General features: G+C 50.0%; 4 protein-coding genes across 4 annotated transcripts; 2 read left to right on the top strand and 2 right to left on the bottom strand.

The window, feature by feature from the left end:
• F4807DRAFT_134512 (uncharacterized protein) lies at window positions 1-5,986 on the bottom strand. The gene is made up of 5 exons (XM_047993029.1): window positions 4,873-5,986; window positions 4,306-4,789; window positions 2,268-4,146; window positions 1,822-2,215; window positions 1-1,767 (listed from the first exon to the last, which is right to left on the bottom strand). The coding sequence occupies exons 1-5, from the start codon at window positions 5,741-5,743 to the stop codon at window positions 269-271; spliced, it is 5,127 nt and encodes a 1,708-aa protein (XP_047853321.1). The 5' UTR covers window positions 5,744-5,986; the 3' UTR covers window positions 1-268.
• A 4,993-nt stretch (window positions 5,987-10,979) lies between these two features.
• Window positions 10,980-14,486, top strand: F4807DRAFT_461340 (P-loop containing nucleoside triphosphate hydrolase protein; the record flags this gene model as incomplete). The annotated part of the gene is made up of 9 exons (XM_048001670.1): window positions 10,980-11,762; window positions 11,811-12,303; window positions 12,515-13,318; window positions 13,429-13,573; window positions 13,623-13,819; window positions 13,951-13,981; window positions 14,039-14,228; window positions 14,296-14,401; window positions 14,452-14,486. 9 exons carry the CDS (start codon window positions 10,980-10,982, stop codon window positions 14,484-14,486), a joined length of 2,784 nt encoding a protein of 927 aa, XP_047853320.1.
• A 651-nt stretch (window positions 14,487-15,137) lies between these two features.
• On the top strand, window positions 15,138-17,369 carry F4807DRAFT_134326 (uncharacterized protein). Its single transcript, XM_047993025.1, has 5 exons — window positions 15,138-15,530; window positions 15,762-15,825; window positions 15,873-16,053; window positions 16,103-16,342; window positions 16,495-17,369. Exons 1-5 carry the CDS (start codon window positions 15,328-15,330, stop codon window positions 17,247-17,249), a joined length of 1,443 nt encoding a protein of 480 aa, XP_047853319.1. The 5' UTR covers window positions 15,138-15,327; the 3' UTR covers window positions 17,250-17,369.
• F4807DRAFT_134377 (alpha/beta-hydrolase) lies at window positions 17,369-19,256 on the bottom strand. Its single transcript, XM_047993026.1, has 3 exons — window positions 19,130-19,256; window positions 18,896-19,012; window positions 17,369-18,834 (listed from the first exon to the last, which is right to left on the bottom strand). Exons 2-3 carry the CDS (start codon window positions 18,948-18,950, stop codon window positions 17,489-17,491), a joined length of 1,401 nt encoding a protein of 466 aa, XP_047853318.1. The 5' UTR covers window positions 18,951-19,012; window positions 19,130-19,256; the 3' UTR covers window positions 17,369-17,488.
• Between the last annotated feature and the right edge of the window lie 44 nt (window positions 19,257-19,300).

Here is a 19,300-nt window from a genome sequence, read left to right as displayed (position 1 = left end):
ACAGGGACAATGATTATGTAGTTTGCAAGAATGATCTTCACAATTATGCCTGGTATCCTCCCCAGACGTCTTGACTTCGTACATGTCTATTTGACTGACTCCTTTTGGTCAAACCGCCATCTATAACCGTATCGACGCCTTTGGTATTGCCATGCCCCCTACTTATACAACAACCCCAGCCCTAGTAACGCCGAACTCGGAAAATTAAACTGCTATGCGAATGAATCATAAGCCACATAACCCCCCCAGTCCGTCTAGTCCCTACTATTTACGACAGAAGGTTGCGCAGCGATGCATTGGCGCTCGCCCCGCTTGCAGGTCGACCGTCGTTTGGCCGTGAAGATGGTGCATTGCTGTTTAGGCTTGGCTCGCGACTCATGGAAATCCCATCTCGAGATACCGGTGGACTTCCATGCGCGTTCATGAAAGGCGAAGAACGTGAGCCAAGTAAGCCTTGAGAGAAGGAATGCTCTGAAGCTCGTGGTGGTGGGCTACCGTTGGTGAGACCGTGGACTGAATTATGTCCTGAGTGGTAAGATGGCATATTATAGGAAGTGCCATTCTGAACCGTAGCTGGACCTCGTCGAGGTGGTGACGGTGGAATTCCGTTGAGCATGGGTTGTCCAAGCCCGTGCTGGATCGACGGCCCCTGGTGATGAGACATTGGAGCTATAGGCGGCGGTCGGAGATCGCGAAGGTGGTTGTGGTGTATCGGACTAGGGCCGCCTGAACTGCCATTCATCTGGTGAAGAGCTGGGGCATGCTGAGTCGGACTGCGGTGCCAATCTCCTCCGTAAGGCGCGCCAGGGGGCGGATAGTGGTGAGGCGGCACGGGCTGGCCAACTGGAGCTGCCATTGGACTCGTTCCAGCATGAGGAGCGGTCAACGGCAACGGTTGAGGGATGCTCGCTGACGGTGGGTGTAACGGTGGTGCAGAGATCGCCGATGCAATCGTAGGAGTCGTTGTTTGTGCTGGAGGAGCTCGAGGTCCCCATGAATTCCCAATGTCGGCGATTCTGTTCACAGGGTTCGATACATGCGATGGGTGATTTACTAAACTGTTAGCAACTGAAGGCGCAGGCCTTGGGGGTTCAATAGACGGCGCTTCCACTTTTGGAGGAGCATGCGGCGTCAATTTTCGGTTCTCCCTGTGACACTTGTGACACTGGACGCTCCTCTGAGCAACGAATTTCATCGCTTCACGGCTAAGAGATCCGTGATGTCCATTTGTCAGAACCTTTTGTTGGGCCTTGTCTATAGGCCACCACTTCGGACTGACGTCGATACCGCAAGTAAGACAGATTTTATCACCGGATTGAGAGCTGCTAGAAGCTGTGTCAACGTGATCAATCGGAGAAGCTCTCTGGGCTAACGGTGTTGAGCTAGACACAGTTGTGGTTGACTGTCTTCGATTCGGGTTTGTCTGTGCTGTGACAGAGGGCGGTTTTGTGGCCAGATTAGCGAGATTCGCCTTACGGACGTTGCCCGTGAAAGTAAGATCTGCCTGCTTATAGTTATGCACGTAAAGCTGCAGGGCGTTCATAACAGCAGGATCCTTGCTTTGTCCATCGGGCTGAGGTACAGGGTCGTGCATCCGATGTACTAGGCTTTTCTGAGGGATGTGCTCCTTGCACCAGACAGCGGCAGACATGATCCCCGTCTCCCCTCCAATAGTCACAATGTTGTGCTGGTCTCGCCGGGAACCTTTCACCGGCGTGATCTCGAAGCCAAGCAAATATCCATTCTGGTGAGCGCATTCCACGTGAACTAATATGTTGTCAGCACTAGAAATAAAAAATCAATCAATAAAATCAAACTTACCAGGGGTGCGGCAGTGATGACACGTCACACAAGCACCGCCTTTTTTCTTACACACCTTGCAGACTTCGTCATATCTGCTGCGCGGGATGGATGGAATACCCTCAGAAGGGCCCAGGGCTAAGGCATTGGCGAACTTTATCTCCGGCATCCATACGGAGCAAGTAACATGGACCCAATTGTTATCCGCCGTTCTCTTCAGAGGTTCCCTGGGATTGACCGGCCGATTCATCTCTTCCTGCTTCTTGCGATAATACTCTGCGGCTTTCTGAGCGAGCTCACGGTCAAGCCGTTCTTTCTCCTTTTCTTTCTCGGTCTTCTTCTTGTGTGAATTCTTCGGTGGTTCTACGAAGTCGTGCTCCGTAAATTCCACCGGACACAAGACACATTTGTAATCCTGGAGAAAACAGTCAGTTGGTAGGTCTGAGAAGAGTATCATCCGTACTTACGATCGAGACTTGAGGATTTTTGTCATTGAGACACATATCGCAAGTCCATTTGCCAGGAAGACGGTTGTCCATGACACCATAACACTTCCTATGAACAGTAAGGCGACACTCCTTGCAAGACAGGTGAGCCGCATCTCCCGTGGGGGCCATCTGGTGGCATATAGCGCAAGGCAGCGTGCGGGGTTTTGGTAATTCCGGTGCTGGCGGTGGCGCTGCTTTCTCCACTGCCTTTTCCTTTTTCTTCTGCTGATGTTGATGCGTTGCTTGCGTGCCACTGGAATCAGCTCCGTTGGCCTCCGCCTCTTTATCAGCGATGGTCTTAAGCTTTTTTCGCGGGGGTGCCTCGCTGGTACTAGGCTGTATAGCGGGTGTTGCCGCGGCAGCCTGTGTCGTCGGGGCCACCTCATTAGGCGAGCTATAGACGGTCATGCTCATCTTCTCTTCCGCAGCTCTGATCTCCTTGAGTACTTCCTCGTCGACCCTTCGTCTCCACGAACGTGACCCTGCTGTAGCAACCTTCTTAGCAAGATCGTCCATGTCTTCCCACTGGATAGCGTAGCGTCGCCACAACTCAGCACATCGCCTACACAATGCTCCAACATATTGAACGCCCTTGTCCTTATTCGAATGCCTGCCACCCCCTTCGGTTACTAGACCGGATGCGCTGTTGGGCGCTCGTCGCCATTGACGCGAGGATTTGGTTGAGCAAAACTTGCATACAAAACCTCTCTTTAACTTCTGAGCCTTTCCCGTGTCAAAGGCTGAGTCGTCCTGGTCGTCAGCAACATCGTCCTGGAGCTTATTTGCTGTCGCTTCAGCCTTTTTGGCCTCCTTCTTGCCTTTCCTACCGGAGAAATTGCCCCAAACTTGCTTTCCACGATCAGTTTTCTTCCATGTGTAATAGAACCGAACAGTTGTTGAATGTTTGATTGTCTTCACATGCTTGGTGATAGGAAAGAGTTCTGACCCAAACTTAGTCACGCCTTCTTCAAATTTCTTGAGCTCGGTAGCTGTCAACTCCGGCTCTTTGAAGACGGACTTCTCGACCTTGTTCAGTGCCTTCAGAGACTTGGTTGGATCATAGTCATTCTTGAACAAGGTATTGATGGCGACGTCCTCGAGATTTGTTGACAGCTTCGGAAGATTGAACATCGGGATCAGTTTCGTTTTCGCACTTGTCATATAGTCATCGAGTTGTGGTTCTTTGATAGGTACCCCTGGTGCGCCCAAGGGCTTCCAAAGCAATTGAGCCGTGTTCCTCGGGTCGTCGTTGTCGTAGTCCTCCCCGCGCGCTACATATCCAGGAGGCTCATCCTGAACCCATATCGGCCGCTTTTCTCGAGCAGCCTTTTCAGCCTCAAGAAGTGCAAGTGCTTCTTTCGATTGTTTGCTGTCTTTTTTACCCGTCTTCTTGATCTCTAAGGGCTTCACCAACTGAACTGGACGACCGGGCCAAGGGAGCACAGTTGCCTGGTGTTTCGGTCCTAAGCGGGAACCTGCCCGGGGATATATGCGATCGTCGTAGTCAAGTGCATCTTCCGGCTTGCAATGCTGACCCAGATATCGCCAAGGCCACAGGCTTGCATGGTATATCTGCTCTGCCGTGGCGGGCTGGTGGGAGTCGTCGATGCCGTCAGCAGGGCTAGTACGGTTGGTGTCGATAACGTCATCCTCATCCTCCCAGATCTCCTCTTCCTCGGCTTCTGGATGTGTGTCTAACAAGCTTGGGGTGTGTCGGGCCTCCAGCTTCCTTTCCTGGGCACGACTGCATGCAGCACAAGCCCAAGCAAAACCACGTGATGGTTTCTTTAGCAGAGGTGGGCGGACGCAGTTCATATGATAAGTGTGCGAACACACAGCGCAGTCGACAGAATCATTGCTGTTATCTTGAGTTAGCCACTATTTATTATCACAACCCCCAATTGCTTGGGAACTGGAAAGAGGAAATGCGAAAGGGAAAAGGGGGAAAAGCAGAAAAGGAAGGGGCCTGATGACATAATCAGGTAGCTCGACATAGCTACCCATGAAGGGTACGTACCTTGCGCAGTAGCCACTACACCTCTTGCATGATTTGACGGCGCTAGTGAATTCCTTTGCCCGGCCCTGCTCCACTAAAATGTATTTCCACCGCTCATCCAACACCTTTTTGACTCGCTCGGGAACGTTGACAATCTGGAAGCACGGAATTACATCGTAATACTTCTGGATGTAGCGATCATAAAGCTTCTCAAACCAGAAACAGTCGGGTGTTTTTCGGTAAGCTTCCATGTCCTCGATTTCGGCCTTGTGGCGGATCTGACACGTGCCGCGCAAGGAGGTTATCGGACTAATGTCTGAGTGCATTGTGGCGAACACCAGCCGAGTGTCATTCATGTTCTTCGCAATGTCTTTTGGCCGGTAGTACCAATTCATCCGCAACGCCTCAACAGCCTTTGTTGCGTTGTTCTGCACGTGGAGGAACTCCATGATACGCCCCAGATAGTACGGTTCTCCGGGCGGCTCGCAAACGAGATATACGTGGTCTAGATAGGGCAGAGTCAGTAAAAAAAACACACGATACATAATTATACAAATCCAGCCTTTGGTTGGGTTCGGTGGCTCATACCATTTGCTTGCAGCGTAGTTCCATCGTCCGCCACCAATTTTCCATCTTTCAGAACCGCACCGTAGCGTTCAAATGACATCATGTTCGTCACGTTGTACCCTGCGCCAGCTGTTACCGGTTTTTCCTGCGTAGCGCTGCGTCTTGTCGCTGTCGCGTTGGGGCCGGTCGGCGCTGGAGTATTGGCGTGACTGTGCGCATTGCTCGAGGCCGATTGCGTAGGTGCTTTTCGCTTCTTCGACGGGCCAGAAGACGTAGTAGCTGGCGCAGCGTTCGAAGTCGCGTTGTTCGTCGAGTGCGTGTGTGAATCCTTCGATGTTGTGTGCGGAGCGGTGCCATTACTAGCAGCCTTGCCATCGGCCGGGGCTGCACCTTTGCGTGACGTCGAATTCGTAGCTCGCGGTGCATCGCTGGTGCCATTCGCAGATGCACTGGTATGTCGCGAGTTCTTCTTCGAATCGTCGTCCTTCTTCTCCACGTAGGAGTCGTACATGTCGACGTCTACATCTTTGTCCTCCGCGTAATTGGGCCGCGCCTGACCGCGATTGCGGGAGCGCGTGCCATAGGGAGACGGGCCAGTCATGGCCTCCTTCGCAGATGGGTTCGATCCCGATGAGGTTGATTTTGTCATCGGTTGGGAGTTGGCTGCATCTTCTCCCGAGTTCTTAGGGTTGGCGGATTTTGAAGGTTGGGTGTTGTTGTTGGTGGTGGTAGGTGTGGATGTGGATGTGGATGCAGGCGTGGATGTGGAGGGTGCGGATGTGTGAGGTGTGCACTTATTTTGTTGCGTGGATCCGGGTTCTGAGATTTCCTTATTATTCGAAGATGACGAAGGATTTAGCTTGTCATCGGGGTCGCTTGATTTCTGCGCCATGGTGGGCGATTAAAGGGCGGCGCATTCAATGTCACACGGAGAAACGCCGAAAAGTTGACGGCGTGTTAGTTGCAGGATACGTATGCAGAGCTGCGTGTCCTATAAAGAGGTGCGGAAGTGCCAAAAGTACCAATCTAGGTGCAAACCTCGCAGTCAGAATGTTTCAGACAAGAACCGGGCAGCATGTCATGGATTTCGTTATGAGCGTTTCGCCGGTGGTACCACGGCAAGCTGGAAACAAGGGTCTGTGGGAAGCTTACCGAATTACGTCCCACGATGGTCCTGGTTCAAGGTTCGCAAGAGAGGGTGTATGTAGAGAAGTAAAGAAGAATAACGGGGAGATTAAGCAGGCGCATATGCCTATTGCACCTAGTGGGAGGGTTAGATGCCGTGAGGTTACAAGGAAAAGGGCGAGAAAAAGGAAAATAAGCAAAACATGCAGGATATAGAATACCTTGCCATGTAGGTAAATAGGTGGTGAGGTATGCGTGGGAGTAGAAGTAGAAAAAAGAAGGTGGGAGAGGGAAAAGAGGCGCGGTAGACGTGACGGCAAGATGTGGGACGGGAAAAGGATGTACAGGTAGAAGTAGAAGTAAGAAGTAGTAGAAGTGAAGGTTTATGTAAAGCAAGGCCAAGATGGACCGGGGAGGTTCGAGGCGGCGGGACAGACCATCAAATCGGTGTCCACTCTCGACACGACTAGCCGGGTAGGTAATAGGCCATAAGGATCACACAGGATGACAAGGTAGGCAAGGTCGGTAAAGGTGGTAGACCACCGTAGAGGTAGGTAATAAAGGTAGAAAAGATGATGTGTGTATGTGTATGGGGAATGGGGAATGGGGAACGATGAATGATGAGAACCAATGACTTACCAGGCTATCTAATATAAGGAATTATGTACGAAGTACGTATGGTGCGTAATGTGCGTCCACGGTACGGCGTGATGGATGCGTGGATGCGTAGATGCGTGGATGTGTGGATGTGCGTAGATGTATAGATATTGCCAACGGCATGGGTCGCCAAGAACGGATTATCAACGACTGAAGCATACGATGGTCGGCCTATGGTATCGAGACTGTCGACGCACGTAAATTAATAGAAGGTAAAAGGAAGAAGGTCGATGATCAAAAATGGAAAATAGAAAACGGAGGAATCGCAAGACCCGCCCTCTACGATGTAGCACGTCGTATGTACCGAGGAGTTGGGAATTTGATGATACGACACGGATGCTCTAACCTTGATGAAGCAGGGTTGGAAAAATCGAAACGAGAAGGGTACTGATTAAGTAGTAGGGTTGGTTTGGAAAGTCGAAAAGTTGAGAAACAGAAAAGGTGACATACCTTGTTGCTATGTAGTATGGAGGAATGGATTAATAGTAGAAGAACATTAAACCTAAGGGTCGCCTCTTTTTTTCCCTTTCGACGAACGTTAGAATAGTACCGAGATACATAAAGGGTACCGGGGTACACTAACATAATCAAAAAGTGAGAACCTTGGAAATCAAATGGCACTGGGAAGCTAGGAGTTGCTTTCACAAGGGCTGATATTTGACTGGCGCATCGCGTTAGAACGAGGGCGAAAAGGTAAAAGGTCAAAAGGTCAAGAGGCAGAGAATGTCTAGAGGTCAAGAGATCAAGAAGATCCGTGGGGATTCAAAATGCAACATCTTTACCCATACAAGCGATTTTATTATTTCGAATGTACATATATAAATGTACCTTATAAATGTACCTGGACAGCCCTGGCAGCCTGGGCCTACCAAGCATATCAGCATACTAGGTACTATATGGAGGTATTGGACGCATTGATTTGCATACAGTACACTAAACTGGGCGACTGGGGCACCGTACGTACTAACGCGCAGCTTAGCAACATTGAACCTCATTCAATGCCCAGGCGTGTACATGATAAATAGGTAGGAGTAGGTAGGGATATATAGGTAGTGGTATGTATGTATGTAACAACATGAGGGAGGGAAACCAGCAAGAGACCGGCACACGCAGCGCACACAAAGAAAGACACGGGGAATTTGTGGATGGATGGGGGACCAGCAAGAAAATGGAAATATGGAAAGATGGAGTTGGGATCTTCAGCCATTCAAACTCTGATATTGTCCCAGCTGGAATTATTAGGAGGACGGTAGCGCCGCGGTACCGGTACTTATTAGCGGCAGGGTCAGCATAGAATAATCCCTGCTACCATGCAGAATTAGGAGGGATGAAGAACTATATGTTGTACATCTACCTTGATGTGGGGCAACGATTGAGGTTAAAAAGTCTCGCCTTGGCCCACACCATCAACCCTACCCCTGTCAGTCCAACCAACTTACGCTTCCTGCTAAAAGGCTGCAGGCTCTATTCGACTTCATCTCATCATTCTTTGCATCTTAAAATCTACGCCATGCCCTGGTCGTCCTCCTCATCGACAAAGAAATGTGGTCACGGCCGTATTGACGGGAATGTCTTTCTCTATCGACCATTTATTCTGCCTTTCTAGGTTAGGTTATAGGCCGCCAATCTCAATTAATCGTGGCTATATGCACCATAGTCTCCTTTCAAACCAATTGTATACCCGATCTATTTTGCCTACTAGCTTGCTTGCTTGACAGTACGATATCTTCGTGATGCGTTTGTGTGTTGCTTGCGGCTGCTTGATTATCTCCGCTTAAGATGAGAGCGACGTACATATATGTATCTCATGGATGGAAATAGGAAATCTCGTGCTCTATACTAATACACGTCGTCGTCGCCTCGCTATTGTTGTTCGTCATTTACTCATTTTTGGGGGTACTGCACGTCCCGAATCCTCAAGCTCACCTCATCGGGGCGGACTGCGCATAGCATGTATGACAGGCAGCATTCCTATCACCTGTCGCACTTTTCTGGGTGGGGATCTAGCCAAGATTGGCCGCGAGTCAAGACCGCCCATCCGAGATTTTCGACGCAACCAAGCGCCGTTGTCTATCTGCCCTTTTTTTGCACCGAGATGTTGCAGCAGCAACCAAAATAAGCCGCACCACATTACCTATCTATCCCGCATCGTTTAACAAAATGGCTGTCGTTGACTACAACCAGCACGTGTTTTGGCGTGTTGTGGAGGTCGTTCGATCTCGGATCTTGAGACACGATGCGAAAAGGCGAGGCGCCGGGCAGCCAGTCTGGCAAGTCTGGGCATCTTTGGCAGCCCGGACAAAAACGACAGGTGTCGAAGCAAACCCCCACCTTACGATCCAATGGTCCAACCAGATCGCATAGGACAAGGATGCCGACCGTCACCGCCGTGCGATACAAGAGACATACCCAAGACAACCGAGCTCATAAATCTGCGAGATGTATGGCAGAAAGTACTGTTTCTAAATGAAAATATCCGCTTTTTTTTATCATAACAATTAAAGGTCTATCCCGTCGCCTAGCAGAACAATGACCTTCAAACCGCATTTTAATTTTAATCTCTCTCTCTATACCATATGTTTTGAAACCGGACGTTTCCGGCACTAGAATAGCCCTACTCGGTGTAGGTAGACGATCTCTAACCCAGGCCGCCCAGGGTCTCTAGAGGGAACTGGTCTTGAATCGTGGAGGAATGTTTGAGCCACATCATTATCCGCGAGTAAACCGGCGGAAATGATCATGCATCCGCATAAGAAGGAAGCGTCATTATATGCTAAGGTAATTCGTCGAGTAATAGTCCGATCGACGCGCAAAGACTATAATGGTATAGAGCGTACCTAGATAGGCAGAGATATACTACAATGTAGTCGGCAAGTTCGCTGTATCCAATGAGGTAGGTACGCATTTCCATTTCCCTAAGGCTTATTACTTGCTACCCAAAAGGCATCACGCTCCTGATCTCTCTCCCATCGATACTTGATGATCCACAGTTCCTGATCGCAAGGATGGGGAGTGGCCAATAATAGCTAGAAATTGGAGAAGCTTGGCATCCAGGACAGCTTTCATATCCTAACATCAGCACCACCTGCACCACCTACCTAGGTAATTAATTGCCTACTACTCCTTATTTTCGCCGGTTCGACATATCCCCGCTGGTCGGGAACTGTTCGAGGAATAGCTGATATGTACTTATCGGGCAAAAAGTGACGAGATGAGCAAGACGGGAGCAGAAATGATAGGGCGACTATTAGCTTTAGTATGTCCCATACGTGCAACTTAGTTTTTCGCCACTTGCAGAGGTAAATTCGGAAGCGAACCCACTGATATTAAGCGTGCCTATCCAGCCATCCAAACCATCATTTGTCTACCGAAGAGAGGTACGGACGAGGATGCAGGCAGGTAGGTGTACTTACCCAGTGGAATAAAAATGGCGCCTACCTAAGTCACTAGATCGCACTATATGTCGGGCGTGATTGCAGGCCAGATAAAAAATTCGAAGTTAAAGTCGAAGCCAAACATGCAAAGTGACCAGACGTTCGTATCAGTACATGCATACATAGTACACATGTAGACAATAAAAATGAATGGCCAAATTCCTTAGTAACCCCGATGATGCCGAGATATAGAAAGAACCAAGGCTTTCTCCTGCTAGGTAATTAGTAAGAAGAAGTAGTCCTAGGTTGAGGTTGCCTATCCGCTTAATGTTACATTAGTACCTACCGAAGAGGCAATTAAGATGGGAAGGTTGACGTTGGAGGAAGACCCCCGACCGCGGCGAAGTTCGCAAATCGGTCGGCACGGGCCACTTTGACAAGCCAAATCAGAGATCCAATGAAAGACCGCGTGATTCAGGTGATGCACCAGTTCCTTTTTAGGGATGACGGCTACACTGATTACGCGATCCCGTACCTGATTATGTCAAAGAAGTGGGGAATTCGGAGACAGGCGCCATTTCCCGGGTCTATGTTGCCTGCACAGCGCCTGCGTTGATTGATCCTCCACTAAACTTGGCATATGCAAGGGGACTCTATATGTATTTCTACCTACAAGGTAGCAATTCTATACACTTTCGGCACACGTGACTCGGCGTAGGTTTCGTGACCAACTTCATATTGATCCCGCGCCTCGGCATTTGTTCATATTCACATATTCACATTCGCAAACTACGGGTTGAAATCGGTATAATTGGCATGTCGCTAATATTTTCGCCTTGCTTTGTATAATGTGCATTGGAATCATCTCATTCTCTTTGGACTAATCAACAAGTCCGATGCATCTTATCGGCGCCTACCAGACCAAATTTGTCGTATGGTCATCTTACCCCTTGCTCGACTAGGGTATTCGTCATGGATCCACGGCAGGGAATTTTCCATAAGACAACTCTTGAGTCAACGACCACTTTACAACAGAAATCATTCCACACGACCACCCTCGCAGGCCATAAAAGACCTCTAGCCGAACCTGGTGATTCTGGACAGCAGCAGGCCGCTGTACCAAGAAGGCAGAATGAATTCCAAAGAGCATCAGCTGTAGGGAAAGAATTACCTAGACTAACTGCTAGCACCATCGCTGCTACTGGTCCTGATGCTGATACTACTGCACAACCCTCTGAATATTCGCAGCGCCGGGTAGCACAGGCTACCCCGAGGTCGATAGTTGATCGTTCTCTGTCGCTATCATTCCCGAGATATGGCTTGCCTAGTTCGCTAGTGAACAACCTAAATGCTCTTGGCATCAAAGAGATCTATCCCTGGCAAAAGCAATGTCTTTTGGGTCCAGGCCTTCTGAATGGATCCAAGAACCTAGTCTATACGGCTCCAACCGGCGGGGGAAAATCTTTAGTCGCTGATATTCTAATGCTGAAAAAAGTCCTTGAAGACGGCAATGCTAAAGCTTTACTTGTGCTTCCTTACGTTGCGTTAGTTCAAGAGAAGGTTCGATGGTTACGAAGTGTTGTGCAAGATATTAAGAGGCAAAACTCTCAACCAGATGCTTCCGAAAAGAGGGAAAATTCGCTTTGGCAAAGACGAGCCGGTGATGATACCGTCAGAGTCGTTGGATTTTTCGGGGGTGGCAAAGTTAGGGCTACGTGGGCTGACTTCGATATTGGTGTTTGCACATTCGAAAAGGTCCGTTCATGTTGGTTTTTACGTGATCTAGGTCTAATAAGAATACAGGCGAACACGCTTATTAATACTGCTATTGACGATTGCACCATTACTAATCTTAGAGCTGTCGTGCTAGATGAGCTGCATATGGTAGACGACGATCATCGTGGTTATCTCATGGAGCTTATTGCTACAAAGCTTTTAAGTCTTGGGCACGACGTCCAAATCATCGGCATGAGTGCGACTCTACAAAACATCGATCTATTATCGCGGTGGTTAGATGCGCATATCTACAGCACTTTCTATCGACCGGTACCTATCGAGGAGTATCTTGTCCACGAAAGCCAAATTTACCCAGCCTCATCAACCAGTGGGCTACTTAAGACCGCCACCCAGCTTGCTTCGACGCATCCCAGTGCAAGCCAACCTCAGAATCATCCCGTGAGAATTGTACACCCAAGTCCACACAAGGAATTCAAGGATCCGGTATTAAATGCCGTTGTCGCATTAGCAACGGAAACGGCAAGATCAGGATATGGTGCTCTTGTTTTCTGCAATAGTCGTCGGTCAGTACTTATGCTTCTTTTCAAAAGAAAGTGGCCTACCGTGTTGAATTATCTATTTACCCTTGTTTTCTCTCTTCTACTGCGTTACATTAAGCTAATATATTCATAGTATGTCGCAGTACATTCCATTATATTGAGCTTTTGGTTCAGGAGCCATTATCAAGTAACCTTTCCACATTAAGTGTAAGAATGCTAACAACTTAGCAGATGGCTGTGAATCCGACGCGCGGCTTATCAGTCGTGCTATGAACGATACTTCTTGTCTTGACCCGGCCATTATGGAGAAAAGGCTAGACCTTTTGGCCGACTTACGTAGTCTCAGTACGGGACTTGACCCCTGCTTGGCTGAAACGGTCATATCTGGTGTTGCTTTTCATCATGCCGGCTTAACAACAGAAGAGCGTGACTTGATTGCTAGTGCTTACGATAGTGGCGTGCTCAAAATACTGGTAGCGACTTGCAGTCTTGCTGCCGGTATCAACCTTCCTGCGAGGAGAGTCATACTTCACAATGCGCGAATGGGCCGAGATTTAGTCGGGCCCTCTATGCTTCGTCAGATGCGTGGTCGGGCAGGCAGGAAGGGAAAGGACGAGATAGGAGAGACCTATTTATGTTGTCGGAAAGACGACCTTCAGGCCGTCATCGAGCTTATGCATGCTGATTTACCTCAGATCTCAAGTGGGCTAACCACAGATAGACACCGCATACAGCGCGCGTTACTGGAAGTCATTGCCATCAAACTAGCGAACTCAAGAGATACCGTTGAGGATTACATCCAAAAAACCTTACTGAACCTGTCCACAGAGCCAGACGTCATAACAGCTCATGTAGAGTCAAGCTTACAAGACTTGGCTTCGATGGGGTTCATCCGCTCCGATGAGCCTGACTTATATGATGCAACACAACTGGGCAAGGCCGTTGTTACCTCGTCATTGGAACCAGAGGATGGTGCGTTTGTTCATCGCGAAATGCAACGCGCATTGCGGGCTTTTGTAATGGACGGAGAAATGCGTAAGTAACGAGCTCAGCTCCAATTTTGCTTAGTGTGCTGTCTTGTTTTGATAATACTCCAGGCGTCGTGGACAATTGAAAAAAAAAATATACTCACAAGGTAGTAACAGATATCCTATATACGTTTACGCCGGTGCACGATACATCGGTTACGGTTAACTGGCGGGTTTTCAGGTCAGAAATGGAAGGCCTTGACGATAGTGGGCTTCGTGTTATGACCTTCCTTGGCCTAAAACCAACACAAGTCAATAAGATGTAAGCAATGAATCCTACGATGAAATCATCGTGCTTATATCTAGCATAGGGCACAAGGTGGAAACCTTAAAGAAACGACGCCGGAAGAAAAAGAAATTGCCCGCGTCTATCGTAGGTTTTACCTGGCTCTTCAACTGAGAGACTTATGTAACGAGATGCCTATCCATATTGTCTCCCATAAATATGATACGCCACGAGGTGCCGTCCAGAACCTTGCGCAGACATGCCAAGGATTCGCTGCTGGGAGTGAGTAAATGCGCAGACCGTCCATCACGTTTATTCTCTATTTTGGAGGGGTACAATCATGATCTGTCTCATAGGCCGGTTTCATTCACTGGGGCCCAATGGATCATCGTTACTAACCTTAGTCGATGTAGTGATCAAATTCTGCGAACAGATGGGCTGGGGGTAAGTTTAATGCACGATCTATCTTGTGACCATGCTTGAGACTAACTATGCGCTTAGAGCGATGGCTGCCATACTCGACCATTTTTCAGATCGGCTGAACGCGGGAGCGAAGTCAGATCTGCTAGCGCTAACGAAAATTACGTTCATCAAGAGCCGGACAGCGAGGGTCTTCTACGAGAACGGATTAAAGACGGTCGCAGCCGTCGCAAATGCCGACCCCAAGGAACTTGTGCCGATTCTTATACAGGTTCGTGGAGATAATTATAGAAATAGGGCTGCCAGGAAGGCTAATGCTAACATACCTACTTTAAAAGGCGCAACCGAGCAAAGTGAGGCTCAAGTCGAAGGACGAGGAAAAGTACGAGGAAAAACTTCTTGCCAAAGCAAAAATCATCGCGGACTCAGCGAACCGGCTGTGGCGTACGCACATGACCCCGCCTATCGCAGCACCGCAGCTAACACTTATGCAGAAATCGAGATGCAGCAGCAGGTTTATGAGGAATAGGATGCGGCCCGCGTATTACCCCAACTCCTATTTGTGCCTGGCCTCCCTCCATCCTCCGTCATTTACGTCTATCAATTCAGCCAGTGTGTGTGATTCGATGGCCCGTATTAACTCCCCCAACTCGCCATTGGCAGTTTCGAATGCCCTATTAGATAATTCGAATTGAATCAGGCCCGATGTTGAGTTTTATAGAGCGGTTACCGTAAGTCACTGCGGCGTAACCCTTCCAAGACAAATCGATATTTTTTTTTCCTTTCCTCGCGACGTCTATGGCGTCTCGGTCACTGCAGCCGCACTGTTGGTTGCCTCGAACGCCTCAGCCACTTACAGGGGACGTATCATCCCGTCACCAACAAGTGAGATGCAGGCCGACCCTGTTCACGGGTGAACATACAACCCCCCTTCGTAAAGTAGGACAGGCATTTTTTTCGCACTTTTTATCGTACCTAACACTAGCGTAGATAATCCATATGCTTAACCGCGTGGGTTGTGCGCTCTGGTCACCAAAGGGACGGCTAGGCTGCCTAAAGAGGTGCGATACATTTAGATACATCTGCTTTCGTCGCAGTTCCAGGCCCTTCACAGACCCTTTCCCGTTCGGTTGCCTAAGGATCGGCAATAGCCGACATATAAGGTCCAAGAGCGGAACACAAGTGACTTGCTACGTAGCTGGTTAAAGGTAGCACCTTTATATTTATACTCCGTGAATGACTCCTGTGATCGATTTTGTATCTTGGCATACCATTCAATAGTCTGATCACACTAAGTTCTCTCCTCCGTTATAAGATTTGGGGCTCTAAGTTATCCGCTTCAACTGGCGGAGGCGGCTCACCTCATCACGATGGTTTCTACTACGGCTCCAATGGAGAATGCCGGCGAAGGATCTAGTAGATCGACGAGCGCGAGGACCATGACTCTCGGCGACGCTATGAGGGCACCTTCCGCTAATCCACCGGTCGTCGTTCTGGATTCGATGCACCGCGCTGGGGACAGAGAGGAAGTTATAGACCCGAAAGAGGATCTCTGGCTGACATCAGCCGACGGGTAAGCGTATACAACTCCAATTTGATGCGCTAAAAATCCCCTCGATCCCCTCCGTATGGCTCATAGCTAGCAGCTCTCACCGCGTTAAATGCGAAGACGTTGTTTTCTAATCTACGCGTTTTAAGCGAAGAATCTCGTTAGCCCAACTTGATACCCGAGTTGATACAAACGCCGTCATCCATCGCCTTTGTCCACATATACCTCAGAGCCAACTTAGCTAAGTTATCGCAGACGATTTAACTCTCCGATTATCCCTCTTCGGGTTGGTACCGCGCCGGACTGCCAGACATTTTACGTGAGTCGTGTTGGTGATAAAACGATCAAGTCGCTGAGAAGTACCAGGTTCATAAGAGTGTCCTCATAAAAGCAGAGTTCTTCAAGAAAGCGCTATGCGGAGAGTTTATGGAGTCAGAGGCTCAGGCCATGGAGTTACCGGAAGAAGATCCGGCAATATTCCATTTCGTCGTGGCCTTTCTCTACGAGAACAAATATGTTCCAATCAAGGCGGCGTCGACGGTGCTTAGTCAGTGTCTAGCTTCCGCGCGGACGGGCAACGTTCTAATGAGGAGTAGTCCCCGATGATACGGCAAACGCTCGAAGAGAAGACGAGCAGGCTGCTTCGGACTCCGATTCTAGCGCGAGTATTCTGAGCGATTCTTCTACCGCGCGCAGCCTGAGACGACGAGAACGGAGACGAAGGCGAGAGAACCGCCACTGGGAAAGGGAGAGGCGAAAACATCCCGGAACCCATCGGCCGGGCTGCGGCTGTCGACAATGTCTGACGAGAGGCGGTCCTCCCTGTTGGAATTGCAGTATGTAGCGTCGAGAGATCTCTTCTCCCCTTTTGACCTGCCTCGGGAGCGAGAAGCTCTTAATCAAGTTGACCAGGGGATGGTTGCTCACGAGACATGCTTGAAACTACTGAGACTTTTCATAAAGAGACTACTAACTCCTGTTAACAAAGTGGCACCCCGTATTCCTCCGCCTCCGCCAGGTCCAATGCCCGTCCACATGCCCCCGGGAGTAGTGGTAATGAACGTGGACCCTCCTCGCCGACGCGACAACCGGCGGCGACGTCCTAACCGTCATCGACCACAATCTCCAGGTCCAGCGGCGAACGACAACAGCAACAATAACACCAGCACCAACAACAATAACTCGAGCTCGAACAGCAACAACAACAGCAACAACAGCAGCAACGAAGAAATCCGCATCCAAGGCCAAGACCTACGAACCTGGCTCCTGACGTACGAGCTCAACATCGACGTGTACATCTGCGCGAACAAGTTCCTGCTCGACGACTTCAAGGCGGCGATCGCGCGGTCCTGCATCGACATGCTGGAGACGGCGGGCGCGGACGCGGCGCAGGCCTCCGTCCTGCGCCTGTGCCGGAAGCTGTACGAGGGCCTGCCCGAGTCGGACCGCCTGCTCCGCATGATCTTCGCGCGCGTCGGCTTCCTCAACCCGCACCTCTGGCGCCGCGACCCCGACGCGACGGCGGCTTTCTTCCACGCCCACCCCGAGGTCGGCGCCCTCATGTTCAAGGAGACCCTCGGCCGCCGCGAGGAGGAGCATGGCGGCGGCGGCGGCGGTGGCGGCGCCGAGCTGCCTGCTATGGAGAGGCCCGTGTTTGCGGTGGGCGGACCGCCGCCTCCGTTCCCGCCGAATGATCCGAGGGCTTTTATGAGGGGGCAGAGGTGGAGGGGGGATTTCTATTGAGGGAGTTTGCTTGTGTGAGAGGGGAGGAAAGGGAATAGGATGGAACGAGCTAATCTCAAAACACAGTGGATCGCGTGCAAGTGTACGATGGGCAGGGCTATGGATTATTTGGGTGCGTCTAGCGGACTTTGGGGGTGGCGTTTCATATCCCATTAACGAATTGCTACGGTTCTCTCTTTCTACGGGCTGATTTAAAAAGCTAGCTTGATATCTATGAATACCACGAGTTATAGACTGCTTTAATCTATGGTGTCGTCGCGCAACTTGAGCAGTTGCGGGATCACCTCTTCCGGGCGCGCGCGTATGCCGTTATGATACAAGACGTTCGTCTCGAATACCTTGATCCCCTTGACCCTCGAAGCCGTAACCCTCGCCATGTCGGGGTCGACGTACATGTCGTTGTAGCACGCCGCGTAAACGGGGACCTCGTTCTTCGCCAGCTGCGCTATGTCATACAGCGGCGCCCACCCGTCGTACTCGGCAAGGATCTGGGCTGTTTTTTTCAGCTTCATGAGCTCGGAGCACGTGTCGAAAAGGAACGGGTAGATCATCTCGCCAGAGAAGTACAGCGGCTTGTCGCCCAGGCTCGCGGGTCCCGCCCAGTCCTTCCGAAGCCACGGGTACTCCTCTAAGCTCTGGCCGATCCGCTCTGCGGCCCATTTTCCGGCCACGCCTGGGCCGAAGCACCAGCACGGCTCGTGTAGTAGAGTGTAGATCGGGGCGATGTCCCAGTCGCCGTCTTGATCCAGCTCATTCAAGGTGTAGCGGGTGAACATGCCGAACTGATCTAGGTCCCCCTTCATCCTTACTATGTAATTGTGAACCCTGTCGATACCCCCGTGAGCGCCAAACTTGAGACCAACTGTCATAAACCGTTGGACTGTGAGGAAACCACCAGTAGGTAAAGGGATTCCCTTCTCGCCGCCAAGCTCCTGGATTTTCTCCGCAATCCATTTCACCGTGGCGACGTCTTCCGGGAACTTCTTGTAGTAGGCGTTGTTTCGTTCTATACACCTTTTGTAGGTAGCCGTATACACATCCGTAGGACCTTTATCTAATGCAGCGAGTCCACCTGTGATGAAGGATTCCCGGAGGCCTTCCGGCGCGAAAGAGAGGTAGGTCAAGCTCATCATGCCGCCGAAAGATTGGCCGAAGGTGGACCATTTCTTCTTCTCGGGCGGGTAGTCCTTAGTTAGGCAGAGACGAACGGCTTCGAAGTCCTTGACAAGGGTATCGGCTCTGAAGAACTTGAGGTAGTCGGCTTGCTCCTGAGGACCGCCGACAAGCTCGAGCGTGTTGGCAGAGATAGTGCTGCTGAGCCCGGTGCCACGCTGGTCTAAGAAGAGCATCTCGTAGCCCCTTTCGAGGAAGTAGGATGATATGGGGGAGTCCTGAGGTGAAGCCGTGCCAAAGCCAGGGCCACCTTGGAGGAACACAATATAGGGTCTTTGCTCGACCTCAGCTGGCTCAACGATAGGCCGCGCATATTTGACGCCACTTCTTCCAAAGAGTCTAATGGGTTTCGAATTTGGATCGGAGTGGTCGAGTGGGACCTCAAACCATAGCTCTTTTACAAGTACTTTGCCTAGTGTGCCTTGTGTTAGTTGATGTTGGGATTATACCTACCTAGATAATAAAAGACAAACCTGGAACGAGATACGGCTTGCTTTCAGAAACAAGACGGGCAGTGACTGGTGCCATAATTAAGCCGTAATGAGACAGGGGCTCTTTATAGAGTTACTTTTGCTACAATTGGGCTTTATCTTGCAGTCACTTGTATGAGCTGGAGGTTGGGTTAAGCGGGGAAGAGTTGCGATCAGTATCTCCTGAATCTCGATACACGAGTACATCTATAACTATAAAGCACATGACGAACTTACTTATTATGAGAGTGAAGCGCCCGGTACCGCAACATTGAATATCTTATATTCAATAGATCTTTTAGATACCTAGATAGACATGATATAGACTTATAAATATTGAATCAAGGATAAGTTTGAGTCTTCCAAGTTATAGAATTAAGCCCAAACTCTCCTAACGAAGTACCGGTA

The sequence above is a fragment of the Annulohypoxylon truncatum genome (genome assembly GCF_022578515.1).
Source record: "Annulohypoxylon truncatum strain CBS 140777 unplaced genomic scaffold F4807scaffold_20, whole genome shotgun sequence".
Classification (NCBI taxonomy): domain Eukaryota; kingdom Fungi; phylum Ascomycota; class Sordariomycetes; order Xylariales; family Hypoxylaceae; genus Annulohypoxylon; species Annulohypoxylon truncatum.
The sequence above is the reverse complement of the archived record's forward strand: the minus strand, read 5'-3'. Positions and strand labels throughout refer to the sequence as shown.

Bases quoted from the DNA above. Each gene is read 5' to 3' on its own strand.
- F4807DRAFT_134326 (XM_047993025.1), top strand. From the start codon at position 15,328: ATGGTTTCTACTACGGCTCCAATGGAGAATGCCGGCGAAGGATCTAGT. The intron at 15,531-15,761 runs GTAAGCGTATAC...AAGTTATCGCAG, and splicing joins TGGCTGACATCAGCCGACGG to ACGATTTAACTCTCCGATTA. The intron at 15,826-15,872 runs GTGAGTCGTGTT...GAGAAGTACCAG, and splicing joins CGGACTGCCAGACATTTTAC to GTTCATAAGAGTGTCCTCAT.
- F4807DRAFT_134512 (XM_047993029.1), bottom strand. From the start codon at position 5,743: ATGGCGCAGAAATCAAGCGACCCCGATGACAAGCTAAATCCTTCGTCA. The intron at 2,216-2,267 runs GTAAGTACGGAT...TGTTTTCTCCAG, and splicing joins AAAATCCTCAAGTCTCGATC to GATTACAAATGTGTCTTGTG. The intron at 1,768-1,821 runs GTAAGTTTGATT...ACAACATATTAG, and splicing joins TCATCACTGCCGCACCCCTG to TTCACGTGGAATGCGCTCAC.
- F4807DRAFT_134377 (XM_047993026.1), bottom strand. From the start codon at position 18,950: ATGGCACCAGTCACTGCCCGTCTTGTTTCTGAAAGCAAGCCGTATCTC. The intron at 18,835-18,895 runs GTTTGTCTTTTA...AAGGCACACTAG, and splicing joins CAAGCCGTATCTCGTTCCAG to GCAAAGTACTTGTAAAAGAG.